This window comes from Aethina tumida, chromosome 3 (genome assembly GCF_024364675.1).
Source record: "Aethina tumida isolate Nest 87 chromosome 3, icAetTumi1.1, whole genome shotgun sequence".
NCBI lineage: Eukaryota > Metazoa > Arthropoda > Insecta > Coleoptera > Nitidulidae > Aethina > Aethina tumida.
The window spans coordinates 27,777,922-27,794,456 of record NC_065437.1 but is presented as its reverse complement, the minus strand read 5'-3'; the positions used below and the strand labels follow the sequence as shown (position 1 = coordinate 27,794,456).

The 16,535-nt window shown below is 34.3% G+C and overlaps 3 protein-coding genes across 24 annotated transcripts; 2 read left to right on the top strand and 1 right to left on the bottom strand.

Annotated features, from left to right (window-relative positions):
- Positions 1–341: 341 nt before the first annotated feature.
- LOC109596503 (double-strand-break repair protein rad21 homolog) lies at positions 342–5,687 on the top strand. Of its 2 annotated transcripts, none has more exons than XM_020012055.2 (13): positions 342–502; positions 600–1,013; positions 1,307–1,490; positions 1,548–1,713; positions 1,770–1,938; positions 2,021–2,217; positions 2,382–2,617; positions 2,699–2,869; positions 2,929–3,285; positions 3,349–3,531; positions 3,633–3,749; positions 3,812–3,967; positions 4,069–5,687. In XM_020012055.2, the coding sequence occupies exons 2-13, from the start codon at positions 640–642 to the stop codon at positions 4,192–4,194; spliced, it is 2,436 nt and encodes an 811-aa protein (XP_019867614.1). In that variant the 5' UTR covers positions 342–502; positions 600–639; the 3' UTR covers positions 4,195–5,687. The 2 variants fall into 2 exon arrangements, with proteins under 2 accessions (XP_019867614.1, XP_019867615.1); XM_020012056.2 differs by having other exon boundaries at positions 343–502; positions 2,397–2,617.
- LOC109596506 (L-xylulose reductase) lies at positions 4,787–6,794 on the bottom strand. The gene is made up of 5 exons (XM_020012073.2): positions 6,670–6,794; positions 6,538–6,618; positions 6,314–6,485; positions 5,949–6,266; positions 4,787–5,896 (listed from the first exon to the last, which is right to left on the bottom strand). The coding sequence occupies exons 1-5, from the start codon at positions 6,719–6,721 to the stop codon at positions 5,785–5,787; spliced, it is 735 nt and encodes a 244-aa protein (XP_019867632.1). The 5' UTR covers positions 6,722–6,794; the 3' UTR covers positions 4,787–5,784.
- A 745-nt stretch (positions 6,795–7,539) lies between these two features.
- Positions 7,540–15,898, top strand: LOC109596504 (cytoplasmic dynein 1 intermediate chain). Of its 21 annotated transcripts, none has more exons than XM_020012059.2 (12): positions 7,540–7,787; positions 8,127–8,437; positions 8,650–8,777; positions 9,455–9,481; positions 10,367–10,399; positions 11,520–11,540; positions 12,401–12,448; positions 13,625–13,783; positions 13,837–13,990; positions 14,045–14,417; positions 14,504–15,163; positions 15,243–15,898. In XM_020012059.2, the coding sequence occupies exons 2-12, from the start codon at positions 8,142–8,144 to the stop codon at positions 15,393–15,395; spliced, it is 2,052 nt and encodes a 683-aa protein (XP_019867618.1). In that variant the 5' UTR covers positions 7,540–7,787; positions 8,127–8,141; the 3' UTR covers positions 15,396–15,898. The 21 variants fall into 21 exon arrangements, with proteins under 21 accessions (XP_019867618.1, XP_019867616.1, XP_019867619.1 ...); XM_020012057.2 differs by having other exon boundaries at positions 13,601–13,783; XM_020012060.2 differs by lacking the exon at positions 9,455–9,481 and having other exon boundaries at positions 13,601–13,783.
- Positions 15,899–16,535: the final 637 nt, after the last annotated feature.

Below are 16,535 nucleotides of genomic sequence, written 5' to 3'. Positions count from 1 at the left end.
TTAATTCTTTAATTAACGAAAACATACAATTTATTATTTTCGCATGTAATTAACAAACATCTAGAATTTTTAATGTAAATGTAAGATAATTATTCCTGAATAAATATATAAATAATACATTATTTCTTATACAAGTATTTTTATTTTCTCTCATTATAATAAACTCATGTTCACAAAATAATGGATAACTTCCATATAATTCTATTATCTGTTTCATCTGCGTGAAGGGTTTAGAAGGTTAATGCGATTAGTGGAAAAAGAAAGCTATTAATTGGAATTTCCCGCACCTTCTTCGACTGATCATGCGCGCTGTGTCTGTTGTCAAGCTATCGTCTGCCGGCGCCATCTTGATGGGCTAAATAACAGTGCTTCGGTTGTGTTTACGTTCCGAATCGGGAATTATTCCGCTGGTTATGGAAATAATTGTCGACTTTTCAATTAGAATTAGCCGCTGTGTATTGGCGGTGACTTAAAGTCGTCAGTTTTGCATAGAAGGACGAAGGTTCGTGAAAATTGCGGTCCGATTGTTTTTCGGCGCCAACGCGATTGTTTGGTCCGACAAGCTGTCAGTATAATTGTTGTTATTTTTGGTTTTTCAGATTGTATTGTGTGTAAAGTTGTGAACGGACAAAGGCGAAAATGTTCTACGCGCACTTTGTGCTGGCCAAAAAGGGCCCCTTGGCTCGAATTTGGCTCGCCGCTCACTGGGATAAAAAACTCACCAAAGCTCATGTATTCGAAACAAATATCGAGAAGTCCGTGGACGGTATTCTACAACCAAAAGTGAAAATGGCTTTGAGAACTTCTGGTCATCTCTTACTTGGTGTGGTTAGAATTTACTCAAGGAAAGCCAAATATTTGTTGGCCGACTGCAATGAGGCTTTTGTTAAAATTAAAATGGCCTTTAGGCCTGGCATGGTGGACTTACCTGAGGAACATAGAGAAGCTGCAGTTAATGCCATCACACTTCCCGAAGTTTTTCATGATTTTGACACCACAATGCCTGAACTCAAGTAAGTGTCTTGATGTTTATTATAGATGATTTTATGTGGTTTTACATTTTCATTGTAGATTATATGTTTTATCTTATAATTTCCAACAATCATTTTGTCAGTTGAATTTATTGGTACATATTACTTTTCCAAGTAAATATTTAATAGAATATTCAGTTATATAATAGCAGTTTGTAAAACTTCTTTAAGGACTTTCTTATAAATTCTTAACATAAGTTTTGTGACAATACACTTAAAAATTTTACAATTATGTACTTATTTTACTTTATAAACACTATTGTTATTGTTAATAGTGATGTGGATATTGAGGCTCAATTCAGCCTGAACCAATCCCGCGCAGAAGAAATTACGATGCGTGAGGATTATGGCAACATCACATTGGTGACAAACGACGATGGTTTTGGCGACATGGGCTTTGATACAGACCCTCCTGATCTTATGCGACACGCCTCTGGCTTGGAACCATCCATGGAACAAGTAATTTGCTTGTGTACTTAAATATACTTATGTTATGTTATTAAAATTTATTTACAGAGTAATTTGTTGTTCAATGATGGGCCTGGATTGGAAGAAATGGGTATTGATAAAGACAGAGAACCTATGCCATCCACGTCTGGAACCCAACATGATACTCCCATGGACATTGACACTTCAGTCAGAGACGACGCGTTTGGAGCTAATCTGGATCAAAACATAATATGTATGTGGTATAATAATATATTTTCGAGATTAAATATAATATTAAATGTGTTTTAGCTGGGGGATTGTTTGAGGGAGGTTTATTTGATGATGCACCCATGGGTGAAGTCCCTCCTGTGGATCAAAGTATTCCAGATCCTTCGTCACAACCGCTTCCGCCGTCAGTGGACAGCGATGATGACGGTATGGATAATTTTGGAGGACCTCCATCAGTTGGTGGCAACAGGTTAGTTTTAAACTCATTGGATTAATACATTATAGTATGTATTTTCCTAAAAATGTATAATTCAATATTAAAAATTTAATAGTTCGGATGATTCGCGGCCGACATCACCTATTGGTATACCAGCGGTGCCGTCTCCTACCCCGACTGTCCGATCACAACAACCCGATCACCAAAATGAGCCTCCACCAGCAGAAGATCCACCACAGGAACAAACCACACTGTTACAGAATGAAGAGGAGAGCTTTGCCTTGGCGCCCGTCGACGCGTCCGTATTAAGAGGTAAGGTTTTTAAGTATAATTAATGTAAAACAGACTGAACTGAACAGGTTAGTGCACAGATACATTATTGGGATTTGGGAAACTAATATTTTTATTTAACATAATACACTCTTGAGTGCCAAGCGTGCGCACGACATATTAGACAGTAAAAAGCATAAAAGTAGATCGATTTGTTTTAGGATTGGCAAAATCAAAACGCAAACGGAAACTGATTGTTGACGAGGTGAAGAACATTTCTGGCGAGGAAATGAAAAATCAGTTATCTGACACAAGTGATATAGTGACGACGCTAGATCTAGCACCACCCACGAAGCGTCTTATGCACTGGAAAGAAACCGGTGGTGTCGAGAAATTGTTTGCTCTTCCCGCCCGACCTATTCCTGCAAGGATACTGTTTAAAGTAGGTTTTATTCAACTGCATTTTTATATTGTATACCCAGAACGTGCTCCGTAAAATTACTTACTGTATTTTTTATTAAAGAACTACCAAAGGCATCTAACTTTGAGGGCGATAGGGACGGAAGATTTTGCGATGCTGGGTGACGCCGATTCCTTGGCCCTGGACCAAATGCGGGATGCCGATGAACATAGTGCCGTTGAACTTCCCACACCAGCCAGAAGAGGCAGGAAACGGAAGAATGTTGAGGAACCCGTAAGTAACGTCACCTCATTCTCCACGTGCAAATCGTTAAATCCAATTAATATTTTCAGAGTCGAACACCACTGCACATCCAAGAACCCGAAACACCTCTTAACTTCACTCAGCCACCTGAGGATACCTTGGGCATGATGATGCCGCAAACCCCTCTGGCTCCGCCCACACCTATGGCACCTCCCCCTCTTATGGCTCCACCAACACCGATGGCGCCACCTACACCTGCCATGATGCATATGCATCATCCCGACGACCAGATGTACCCGTCGACACCCGGATACCCTGGAACGCCGGCACCGCCAACTCCGGGTTATCCGCAAACGCCCGCGGGATCAGGTTATCCGAGTACCCCTGCCCCTCCGACGCCCATGCACTCGATAGACGAAACGATAGAACTTTTACCCGCAGATCAGGTATGCTTGTGGATATCTTGCATTAATTTTTCATGGAAATACACGAATATATTTCTGCTGTAGGTTCGATCCATATTAGAACAAGAGAATATGGGCAATATGCCTCCAATGACGCCTGCCGCTCCGGATGATCTTTTAGGTGGGGCGACACCGCATCACACTGCACTAGATTCGAATCTGCCTTTGGAACAGCTGGACAACTTTCAACATCATCTGCCTGCTATGGAGAATATGGGATATGATCAGGTAGGATTGTTTAGCAATATGCACTATTTCAATCACATATTTTCCTTAATTGAAATTTACTTATCTAGTCCAACACTAATTGTGTTTTTTAATACGTGTAGATGGCAAATATGGGCTATGACGAGAATCTCCCCGCTCAGACACCCGCTGGTGGTATGTCAGAAAGGGTGCATTCGCCTTGGCAAGGAGATTACGATTTCCCACATTCGAACGATCCTGTAAGTAGACAAATATTTTCGCAGAGTAGAAAATTGATAACGAAATTGTATTTTTTATATAGGCCGATGAACAACAACAAGACGAAACCGACGAGCAGTTCGAAGAGCGTGTTCTCAACAAACGTGCTTACCAAATGTTCACAGTTGTACGACAGAAGCTGCACCTCACCAATCAAATTACATTATCAGAGATGTGTTACAGGAATTCCAAGAAACAAGTAAGTCTAAAGTATTTATATTTTATGTTTCTATTTATTAATTAATCATCAGATTACCTAGGAGATTGTACTTGGTTTATTATCATAATGTTTATTTTCAGGTTGCGCAAAAGTTTTATAGTTTATTGGTTTTAAAGAAATTCCAAGTTCTTGATTTAGAACAAGAAGATGCCTACAATGAAATTTACGTTTCAAAAGGACCTAAATTTGATAATCCAACAATGTAAATGAATGCTTTATTTATTTTTTTTATCTCTGATTAGATTTTTATTTAGGTACTTTTGTACAATGTCTTTATATATTTAATATATTTTTAAAATGTTAAACCATTGTAAATATAATACTTTATTGTTTTAAGAAATAAGGGAACAAAGTATCCGAAATTTACACTTAATTTTCAAATGATTACACCAAAGTTTTTTTTATAATATAACAACAAAGTTGTAAAAAATTTTTTTCAAAATGTTTGAAATTTGTATGTTTTACGCACTCTAAGGTTATATTCACACAATCTTTTCCATTTTTATTTACACCGCACCAAGTCAATACTTTGTACAATATAATTTTATAGAAAACCTTATCAAAACATAAAATTTACATATACTAAATTGTAAAATAGTTTATAAAATATATTTTTGCATCGAGAATTTTATATAAAATGTATGTTTATCTAGAAAACTACATTAATTTTTATTGGTTTTATTTTTTTTATGTACATATCATAATGGATTTGATTTATTTTTTAAAAGACATTTTATTTCCTTACTCTTTTTTATATTTTGACTTTATACAACGATTTTTTTTATATAGCATGTACAATGTTTTAAGATCTTAAATTCAATTTAAAAGAAGGTAATTCTCTCACTTAATTTTGCTTATACCCTTAGATAAGTTTCAAGGCTAGTTCAGTTAGCCCTTTCAACAAAATATTTTATTTGTACAAAGAAACTGGCTATCTGAACTAGCTCTTTATAAAACTTACAAATTATTATTCTGAATTAGTCTTACTTGCTTAAACTTAAATCTAATATTGAAGGTGTGAAGAAAAACTTAAACATTTGTAAATAATGATGCAACCTGTGAACAATTTCTTCAAATCTTTTCCTGATACCAAACGTTTAAGCAAGTGCGACAGTTTGAAATTCGCCGCTCTCATGTGTCTGTAATTTCCTATTTAACCAAAGTTTGGTAATGTGGGAAAGGCTAATGTTAACATGGGGTGTAATAGGCGGTATATTATGTACAATTGTTGATATACAAAGTCATCTTTTACATGTGGACGATTTCAATACCTTTTTTTATCATGCATGTATTCAATAATAGAGTTTAAAGAATCGAAAGATATTGAATACCCACATGTTTAAAGGAGGGCTTTGTATAATATGAATTATTTGTATTATATTGTTATTTATTTGCATATGTGTTATCATGGAACATATTATAAATAACAAATATTACGTTTTTGTCCAGTTACTACAGCATGTTAATTTATATTATACATTCTTGTAAATTTCATCCTTATTTAGATCTTAGGATTAATTAGTGTAAGAAGAATATAATTAAAGAAGTAATATTTAATATTGTTACTACATTGATAGTGTTTATAGTAAATTTGCAACTGGTAAACTCAATGTTTATCTTTGCAGTTTGTATTATCAAAATGCTAGATTGTCTTTTTTAAAACAATTGTTTGTAAAAAAATAAAAGGAAACTTTAATAAGTTGTATTTTTTATTGATTGAATTATATTGAATCAGCAAGCAATTTTTTGCTGAAAAAGAATATATTTTGTAATAAACAAATATAAATATGCTATAACTAAGTGGCTGTGAATCCTCCATCAATTGGCAAACACACTCCAGTAATCATGCTCGATTTATCGCTCAATAAATAAACAACTGCATCAACAACCTCATGGACCTCACCAAACCTAAAGCAAACAGTTTTAATTGCAATGTTATAAAATGGTGATTTTAAGAAACCTTTTCAAAGGAATTTTATCCAACATTGGACCAGCAACTTTGGGATCAGACCACCCAAGTCTTCCCATGTCAGTCATAATCACAGTTGGATTGACTGCATTAACTCTAATTCCATTGGGACCTAGTTCCAAAGCTGCAGCCCTAGTAAAAGCGTCAACTGCTCCCTTGGAGGCGCAATATACGGTATGATGCATAAGTCCAGCCAATGAAGCTTGAGATGATATATTCACAATCGAACCGGATGTTTTTCTGGATATCAAGTTTTTGGCGACGATTTGTGTTACATGTATTAGTGCTTTCGTATTTACTCCTAGAACACTAATGAGAAAAAGTAGTTTATTAGATGTGCAGAGATTAATACATACCTATCTAGATCTTCTTCAATGATTTCAGTCATAGGTTTGAGCCAACCAAGACCGGCATTATTGACCAACAAATCAATGGGACCTATATTTTCCAAAACTTGACTTGTTTTATTCCAATTTGTTATATCCAAGAGAACGACTTCTATTCTAGGGTCATCTTTTTTCAATTTATCTACACGAGGATGGTTTAAATAGAGTTTCTAAATATAAAAACTTTCACAAACCTAAACATTCCTTTGACCTTCCAACGGCAACAACTTTGGCACCACATTGAGATAATTTAATGGCAATATCTCTTCCAATTCCTAACAAACTTTGACTATTTATTAAATAATCAAAGAATTAAATATTCTTACCTTTAGTTGCTCCGGTTACCAGAGCTCTTTTACCGGTAAACTTAATATCCATCTTGCCTTCTTGACAACTAAAGTTGAAATATTAATCTTAACATCAGTGACCCTTTGGCAGATAAACTCAAGGTCACCATACAAATACATTTGTTATTATTATAGCAATTTGTTTATTTTTCTTGTTGAAACACATATTTGAGCGAGCTGACTGTTGAGAAGAGAAATACACCTCAATACCTTGGAAAATTCCCTTCTAAGAGTTGTAGGAAATGAAAATAGCTATGGATATGGGGCATATCAAATTTATTATTAATTGTTTTGAACAAATTAATTGTTTGTACAAAAGAAAATAACGTTATGCAACTATTATTTGTTATTTATAATATTTTTATGATAAAATATGAGTAGTATAATATTTATAGATATTTGAAACTTATTAACAATTAATTTTATATATTTATTGGATATCTAAATCTATTAATTAGACCGTTTATTGAATTATTTATTTTTCTTACATATTTGTATACGAATTCGCTACTATTATAAAGAACTATAAAGCAGTTGCTTGTAAAATTACCAAATATTCGAGTGACAGGTATTTTTATCTAAATGATTCTGTTTATTATATAAAGTAAATAAATAAAATTGCTATTGTATGATTTCAAAATACCATTGCTTCATCAGAGGGCGCTGCTGAATAATACGCATATAGAATCCTTTTGTAGGTTTCAAATACGTTTCCTTTTGTTTTGTTTAATCTATGGCCGCATCCTTTTGCAACCGTCAAACATAAAATTCCCTATGTCAAACTGACGGATGTCTTTACATCTGTTCATTAAAATCTAATTTTTAATATTAAAATAGATAGTTTTCAATAGTAGTCATATTCAACTCGAATAAGACAATTATGCAAATAAGGCACAATCAGGAAAATTGTCTTCCATAAATAGTCGATGAAGAATATTTTGTAGATGACGATCCTGCATTACGTCATCACCGAAATGAAATGGTGTACTTGTCGGGCGTTGTAAAATAAATAGTCCTTTCAAATACCGGCTTATATGCAAAATTAACACAAGTGCAATTCTTAACGGTGATTAGTTTAAGTGTAACAGTTTCTATAGGTAAAGTTGAACGTTTATTTCGATTAATAACGGTATGCAAATTTTTGTCATGCACCTCTGGCAGTTTTCCCCACATATAGCATAATAAAGACAACTGATCGTGAGTGTATGGTGCTTTTCATGAATCTTATTGGAACTAGACGTTTTATGGAGGAAACATCAATAATTAAGTTCTATGATTCATACTGCATCTGTGCAATCATTGATTTTTTAGTGGGCACACTTTAATGCCAGTTTACCGAATTTACGTATGTATTTTTCGGAATCGTGTCAACCATGAAGACATTATTAACCTAATGTTATACTACTTGATAAACATTAATTTGGTTAATTTTTAAGTGATAGTCTGCAAAAATGTCAGACAGAAGGGCAGAACTTGAAAGGAAGAAGGCTAAGCTCCAAGCACTTAGGGAAGAAAAAGACAGGCGGAGAAGGGAAAAAGAACTCAAAGATGTGGAGGAAGCAGCTAACAGGACAATTTTGGGAGGAGGTGGTGACAGGAAGGAACTGGATGAGATGCTTAGTTCTCTTGGTGTTGCTCCTGTGTCAGATGTACTATCCAGTATATCTAGTGCTAATTCCTTAACTCCGGAACATAGTATAAACCACACTCCTGATACATCACTGCAGCCAAACAGCTTACCCAACAAGTTAGTCAATTTTTTATTTCATATTTTATAATATATAAAAAAGACTTATTATAAAATACAAATTAAAATAAATAGTACTAATAAAAGTGCTTTTTTTAAATAAAAGTAATTGGAAACATAGCTGCACAGAAAAGTAATGAGGAAAATTTTATGACTTTTAAAATATTAAATCAAAACTGATAAGATAATAATTAAGTTGTTGTACTTTTCAGTGTAATTGCAGTGAAAAAGAGGGTTCCAACATTATCTCTCACCGTGAAGACTACGAATATACCCCCGAAAGAAATTGTTACTTATACGAAACAGACCCAAACCAATGCATCGGGTCACGAAAGAGACGGTAAGCTTGTGCTTCTCTTCCCCTGTTCAATTCCTTTTTTGATTTTTATGCTATAGTATTAAGACGAATTTTAATTTAATTTTTGTTTTGCGAACGATCGTCATTAGATATGCGAGCCAAACGGATATGTGAACTTTCATTCTGCAAATACAAGAAAATCACTTCCCATGAAGTAGATGCATGCTAATGACGGTCAACGTACAAAAGAGAACAACTACAAAATATAACATAGGTTCATAAAGCGTTCAACTAAAGTGATGTAGAATATCTGATGTAAAATTCAGTTTATCTAAAGAAGTTTTTAATTATTTTAATTAAGTGATCAAATCACGATTATAAACCAAAACCTTCAATGCTTTTGAAGATGATGACCTGAATTTAATGAATTCTACATCTAAAATATCAAAATTTGTTCTCATTCGTGCAACCATATTTTGAAGTTTTACTTATTTTTTTTCGCTGGTTGTCTTATTTTGGCTAAGCAGATTTTTTTTGTCGAAGCTTATGATTTTGCAGATTTTGGTGCTGGTAATTTTATTTTCACGCACTTGGTTATTTTGGTAAATTGCAGTAGTGGACAAACAGTTGTTTTTGCTTTTATTCTGTCAATTTTCTCGTACCCATTGCTTGATATTAATCGTCGTAAAAACTGATATATGTCTTCCCTTGCTGCTTAGATTATTTCGGATACTCATGGAAGAAGTGTGAGTAAAACCGTTCTTGAACCAGTTTTTATTTCATTAGTATCAGGCATAGTTTAGATTTTGTAGTTTGTTCTTATTTTTTATTTTTACACTTTTGACGCGTTTATACTAACACAACATTATTGCGAGCTTCAGGCTTGAGCCTCAAGCTGCTGTTATCTTGCAAAATCCTTACAAATGGTATCTGGATTTTTTTTTAATTATCACTGATAATTAGAACGCTAAAGAAAAGCCTAATTATGAAAAAGATTATTTGTAATTGAAATTTTACAAGATTGCAGTATTTAATACATATTTATATAAGTTATACGGGTAATTGGTGACAGTCTCACATAAATCGAATATTTTATTTTAAAATCCTTACAATGAACAGGAAAATATTGTTATTAAAGACTGGTTTGGAAAGAACTACAGTTATTTTCAAAATAAAAAGTAAATTAGTACGAGTCAGCATTAAGAATGGTAAAACAATTAACATTTTCTTATCATTATTTATTACTGTTATTTTCGTACTACTTTACGATCTAATATGAAACAAACTTCTGCACCCCAGTCAGAAGATATTATTAGTTCTTCGAAAGATAGAAACCAAAATTCTGCTTAATTTATTTTCAATTAGTTTATATTGAAGGATGTAGGTATATTGACTACACCAATCAATTTTACAGAATAAAAATATTTGTCAATTATTATGAATATTTGCAATTCCCTATAAAACATTAAATGCCATCAATTATTCGCAAAGAAATGCATACAATATTCACAAACGTTCATTATTATGTGCACATTGGTTTCTATCGTTGAAGTTCCTTAGTTTAGATAAGTGACAATGTTATATTATGCGTTGCTAACAAGGATCTTCTTCATCTTCTTCCCCACTTAAAGGCTACATGGAGGACTGGTGGAGGCCTCGCAAAGGTATGGTGCGCACGTTACAGTTACCTATCTATCTCTCTATTCGATGTTATAATTTAATTGTGTTAATTTTATTATTTAATTTTTGCACCTGTAAACATGGCACCAAGAATGACTGACATAAATAATTTTTACTAAAGCAACACAATAAGAAATAATTATTAAATTAAACTTGGATATGTGTACGTGATTAACATCGACTAACCGCTAAAAATTTCTAACAATTAAAAAGTCTAATTCGTTACGTCCCGCCGTTACTTTCCTAAATTTTATATAATTGATTCTTTGATATGAATAATGATCAATAAAAACTTGTCCCCAATTTGTTTTTATTAAATTTTAAAATTAAAAATTAAAATAAATTTGCAGTTTGTTCCATAAAATTACAATCAATAAATTATATTTATTTATTTCGAGGATTATATAATTTTAAATATTTTATTTAAAGTAAAATCTTATTTTAATTTAAACAAACAATATCTTGCTAAGCATGCTTGTACCTGTATTTATGTATAATTTCTGTAAATACAGCAACAAGAAACGTGGCATTTCCAAGTTTAATGCAAAATATTTAAATTTGTCAATTTTCGTATAAAACAACATGTGCACCGTCTCTTCACCTCTATCAAGCGTCTCCCCTATGTCGCTTCCAATGCAACCAAACTCTTTTGGGTATATTTTGTATCTCTATTCGGTCCTCGAGGTGAACGCTTTTTTTGAGCCTTAGGCCGATCGAATGGGCGGTTTAGTTATTTTTTTAGAATAGCCATCGATGCTTGAGCAGTAACTTGTTCGATCGGTGTAGTTCTGTCTATATGTGAATGGTACCTGTTAAGCTACGTGTGGGTTATAGTGAAGGAGAGCGAAGATCTCAAGCAACACTATTACTTATATTATATGTATTATTTATAATATGAATTCCGAAAGTCTTTTAAACAGAATGACTGTCGATTGTAGGTGCACCTCTTCAGTCTCTTTCGCTAAACTCCGTCCAGGAACATTAAAACGAATGCAACCGTAATTTAAATGTAAAACTTCAACTTGCCAAGCGCATCGTGTATTTATTGAGATTAATTTTTAACTTGAATAAATAATATTATATTTTTCTTCCTTTCCTTCCTAGCTCATGCAACCGATTATTACGGTAAGTTTATGATTTTTATTTGATACTTCGCTTTTGGCATACCCGATCATTTTACCTAAGTCCCCTTTATGTCACAATTTGTCTTACACCATTTAGAGTCTTCATTGATTTGACTTTCATGATCCCGGAAACTGAGACTCGAACAAAAGAAGTTGTTCCATTAGTTTTATTGTTTATAGGCTTGAACTCATTTGTTTTTATTTTCTCTGGAGGGGCACATGTTACTAACTAGATACCAAGTGTACATTGCTTAACGGTACGGGACGGTTACGAGGTGCAAATGGACTTATTTAGGATGTCTAATTTCTAACATTATCCGACTAATACATTACTAACTGCATGATGAAAATATAACCTTAACAATTTGGTTGGAATTGTTGTATAGATATTTTTTTATAAATTGTTCTTGTTGTATTTGTACATATACTGAAAAATTTATGTGCAGTGCTTTATGAATTAAAATTATTCAAAATTAATTTACCACGTGTGTAAAGATTGTCATCAAGAAATTTAGGATATAATAAAAAACTTTAAAGTAATATTCACCTCAAAATCTTAACACCTTTTCTAGTCTGAATATCTGCGCCATTTACTAAAATTTAAAATATTTATACAATAACCGCAGTAGTAAGATACACGTAGTTGTGGCGTCAAAAAATCGCACACAAAATTTTTGTGCAGCATTGCAAAAGTTTTGGAAGTCAAAATTAACGTGCCGCAAGAGGATACCTCTAATGCAGCCAAATGTAGACAACCTCTTTTTTTAAAAGAAAAACTTAATTAGTTCGACAAAAGAACAGTACAACCACATCTCTCAATTAATTCTTTCCCTACTGATACATGTTTCTTTCCTCCTCAAGACGAGTACAATCTAAATCCGGGTTTAGAATGGGAGGACGAGTTCACAGGTAGGTGGCTTTTCCTAGTCTCGTCCAGACTATTATTATTTTAATTTTTTCTTAATACTTTCGTTAACCCCATTGCACTCCTCTGATACCTATATTCTACTTGCTTGGTATTACTTGAAGCTAGTGAAACTTTTGGAATGAGCCGGACTTGGCGTCAGGAAATTACAACAAGTGTTCTTAAGAAACACATGAATATGTGTTCTTTGACACGAATTTGCAGTTTTCTGGTGTTGTCTAATGTGTATGTCGTGACTAATTCAGTTCAGTTGAATGGACCGTAGTTACTAATACAGAGACACAATATTAATGCGTGATTGGGGATGTGTGGATGTCAGAGTATCGATTTAATTGTTGCACGGGCCTCTACTTATTGCATGAAAACGCGGTTTATTCTATGCTGTGATGACAAGTATATCCTGGACATACATCGACTTTTTTTTAAATACTAAAATCCAATTCCATCCAGTCCCAATGAATTCCCTCCCATGTCGCTTTATTTGCTCTTTTTTACTCTTGAATATATTTGGTTGTTTATTGATTTAATTTATTCGGTAAGAAAGTATTAATAAATTATACGTGAAATAGCTGTAGACAAGAATTTTGTTTTTAAATTGAACGCAGTCCTTTTTTCAATTAATAATATAAATGCACTCTATTAGATTAGAACAAACTAATTATAGAGGTGTTTGTACTAACTATTATATTATTTTAATGTTTAGAAGCTTAAACCAAATGATTGTCGCACCGAACTAACACACGTTAGTTGATGTAGACCGTCTGTTTATTTTAATTATTATTAATGCTTTCTTAAATTAAAAACAGCAATTTTGAATTATTAATTTTATATAGTTCTGAACTAGTTTACCTCGATCTTATTTGTTGTACCAATCACAAAGTACAAAAGTTAACCATTAGCTTCACATATTCTTTGTTGAATAACCTTTCTTATTGATTAGTATCCTAGTTACTTAAATTACTTAACAAACGTTCACATCTCAATTTATTTGGATGCCCTCAAAACTGTACTTCATTTGACATAAAAAATTCAAAATTGCTGCTCACAACGGGATAGAGTGTACTTGGGTGAGAGTGTGCGATGCGTATGAACGGAGGGGCGAGTGTTGCGCAGAGCGGACACCTCATTCACCACAGTTTTGACGTATGACGATGGGCAAGGCGAGGACGAGGAGGGCAGTCTGCCTCACATGGGCTACGGCGGCGGTGGTAGCAAGCTGCCGCCAGGCATCCTGCCCCACGGACTACCCCAGGTCAAGGAAGTGCAGCCGGCTGTTACCTCTGTCGAGGAGGAACAAAAGAAACAGGAGGTCAAAGAAAGTGAGTCTTTTATACTGTAACAATAAAAATCATTTCATTGTGTGCATTTATAGTCAAAGAATTGAGCGAGGAGCAAAAGCAGATGATTATCCTGTCGGAGGACTTCCAGCATTTCATGGACCGAGCGGGAAGACTTATGGAACGTGCCATTTGCGAGGCTGTTGATATTTACACCGACTACAGCGGTGGACCTGGAGAAGATGGATTGTAAGAAAAATATAATGTTAATTGTTTTAAATATACAACGTAATCGTTTTGTAGAGACGAAAAGTCGCATCAACGACTGTCGTTCAATCGTGCATTCTTCGACGAGCGATGGTCCAAGAACCGCGTTGTTACGTCCCTGGATTGGTCTCCACAATTTCCGGAGCTATTGCTCGCCTCCTACAACAACAACGAAGAAGCGCCCAACGATCCAGATGGCGTCGTCTTGGTGTGGAACACTAAGTTTAAGAAGACGACGCCCGAGTACATATTCCATTGTCAGAGCGCTGTGTTGTCCACCACATTCGCCCGTTTCCATCCCAACTTGATTTTGGGAGGAACATATTCCGGACAGATTGTGCTGTGGGACAATCGAGTGCAGAAACGCACCCCTATCCAAAGAACACCACTTTCCGCATCTGCACACACGGTAAGTATATTATTATATTGTATAATTCATCCTATTCCTGATTTTTGTTAAATAACAAATAATAACATGGTTATACTATTTTATAGCATCCAGTGTACTGTATGAGTGTCGTGGGCACTCAAAATGCGCACAATTTGATCAGTGTGTCGACGGATGGTCGCCTGTGCTCTTGGTCGTTGGATATGTTGGGACAGCCCCAGGAGATTTTAGACTTACACCGCGTTCAGTCGAAACCTGTGGCCGTGACCTGTCTGGATTTCCCACACTCGGACATCAACAACTTCGTGGTCGGCAGTGAGGAGGGTTCCGCCTACTCAGCCTGTCGCCACGGCGCCAAGGCGGGCATTCAGGAGACTTACGATGGACACCAGGGTCCCGTGATGGGTGTCAGTGTCAACAGCGTACAGGGTGGCATCGATTTTTCGCACATGTTCCTCACCTCGTCCATCGATTGGACCATCAAGTTGTGGAGTTTGAAGGATTCAAAGCCCATCTATTCGTTCGAGGATAACGGCGATTACGTACTCGATGTGAAATGGTCGCCCAATCATCCAGCTCTATTCGCCGCTGTAGACGGCAGCGGTCGTTTAGATCTGTGGAATCTAAATCAAGACACGGAGGTGCCGGCCGCCAGCGTGACCGTGGAGGGGGCGCCGGCCCTCAACAAGGTTTCGTGGACGCCGTCCGGTCTTCATGTCACCGTCGGGGATAACCAGGGCAAGATTTGGGTCTACGATGTTGCCGAAGTGAGTGTTTTTCAATAAATTATCATATGTCAAATATTTAATTAAGGTCACATGATATATTTAATTATTCTCATTTCAGAACTTCGCAAACCCTAGGCACGACGAGTGGAATAAATTCCTGTATACCACCCAAGAGTTGCGAAATAATCAGGTGGACGATGAATTAGAAAAATTAAATTATTCTGTTTCTAGTACGTCCTTGTCGAACATAACATCTACTCCACTCCGATAATCTATTTTACTAGAAATATAATTAGTAACAAGATAAATATTATTTATTAAAGCATACTTAGGCGTGTTGAGTTGGCATGCCGGTGGGAAAGAGTCTAAATTATTTGGGGCATCTAAAATATAATCTATCCGCAGCTCTATGTCTAACTAACTAACTCATTATTAATATGTATATTGAGTAAATAAAATGTGGACTGTGAATATCGATATGTGGGAACAGAGATTATTTTTTGTCAGTTTACTTATATAAATCGCTTTTAAAAAAGTATATAAACGTACCATTTATATAGCGTTTAGTGTCCCTGGTATCGTTCTACCATGTTTAATGATGAAAAAAATACTTAATTCCCTTTATGATTTTAGTTAAATTGTGCGTGTATATAGCTAATTTATTATTTTTTTTGTATAACAAGTAGAACTTATTTTATATTGTTGTATTATAATGTGCCGTTGTGTACATATTACTTTGATTTAAAATCGCATTTATTAAAATTTTTCCTTATTTATATGTGTTTTATTCTTTTCCAATATGTTATATCTTATACAGTAGGTAAGTTAAACAGTTAAATAATATATCAAATTTAATATAATTATGTCTTTATAATTAATTACAAAGGAAAATCAATATATGCATTACGTATAATATATTGTTTTAGAAAGTTCTACCAATTAACATTCATTCATACATATTAGGAAGTATATTTTCTTGAAGACAAACATATACATAAATATTCTATTATAATGAGTATCATTCACTATGAATATTGATAATTTGATATATTATTATTTTATTCTATAGACAATGTGATCGATCCATGTTGTCAATTACCATTATAATTACTGAGACACGTGCTTTACAATTTAAAATAACAACATTAATTAATAAAAGAGGTACAGATTGTGCGCATAAATAGCTAGGTCATTTGATTTTTCTCTTCTTAATACTGTTCCTGAACCTGAAGAAATCTCTGCGATATGTATTGAAGGCAATATTATTAAATATTCTCAAATTTTCACTAATTTTCATCGAAAACAACTGATGATATGTGGGTAAAAGAATCCACAACATAAGCTTCTTATATTTTCTTTCGATTATGTGTAACTTGAAATTTCAAGAACTGTTTTATGATCTAATTTACGA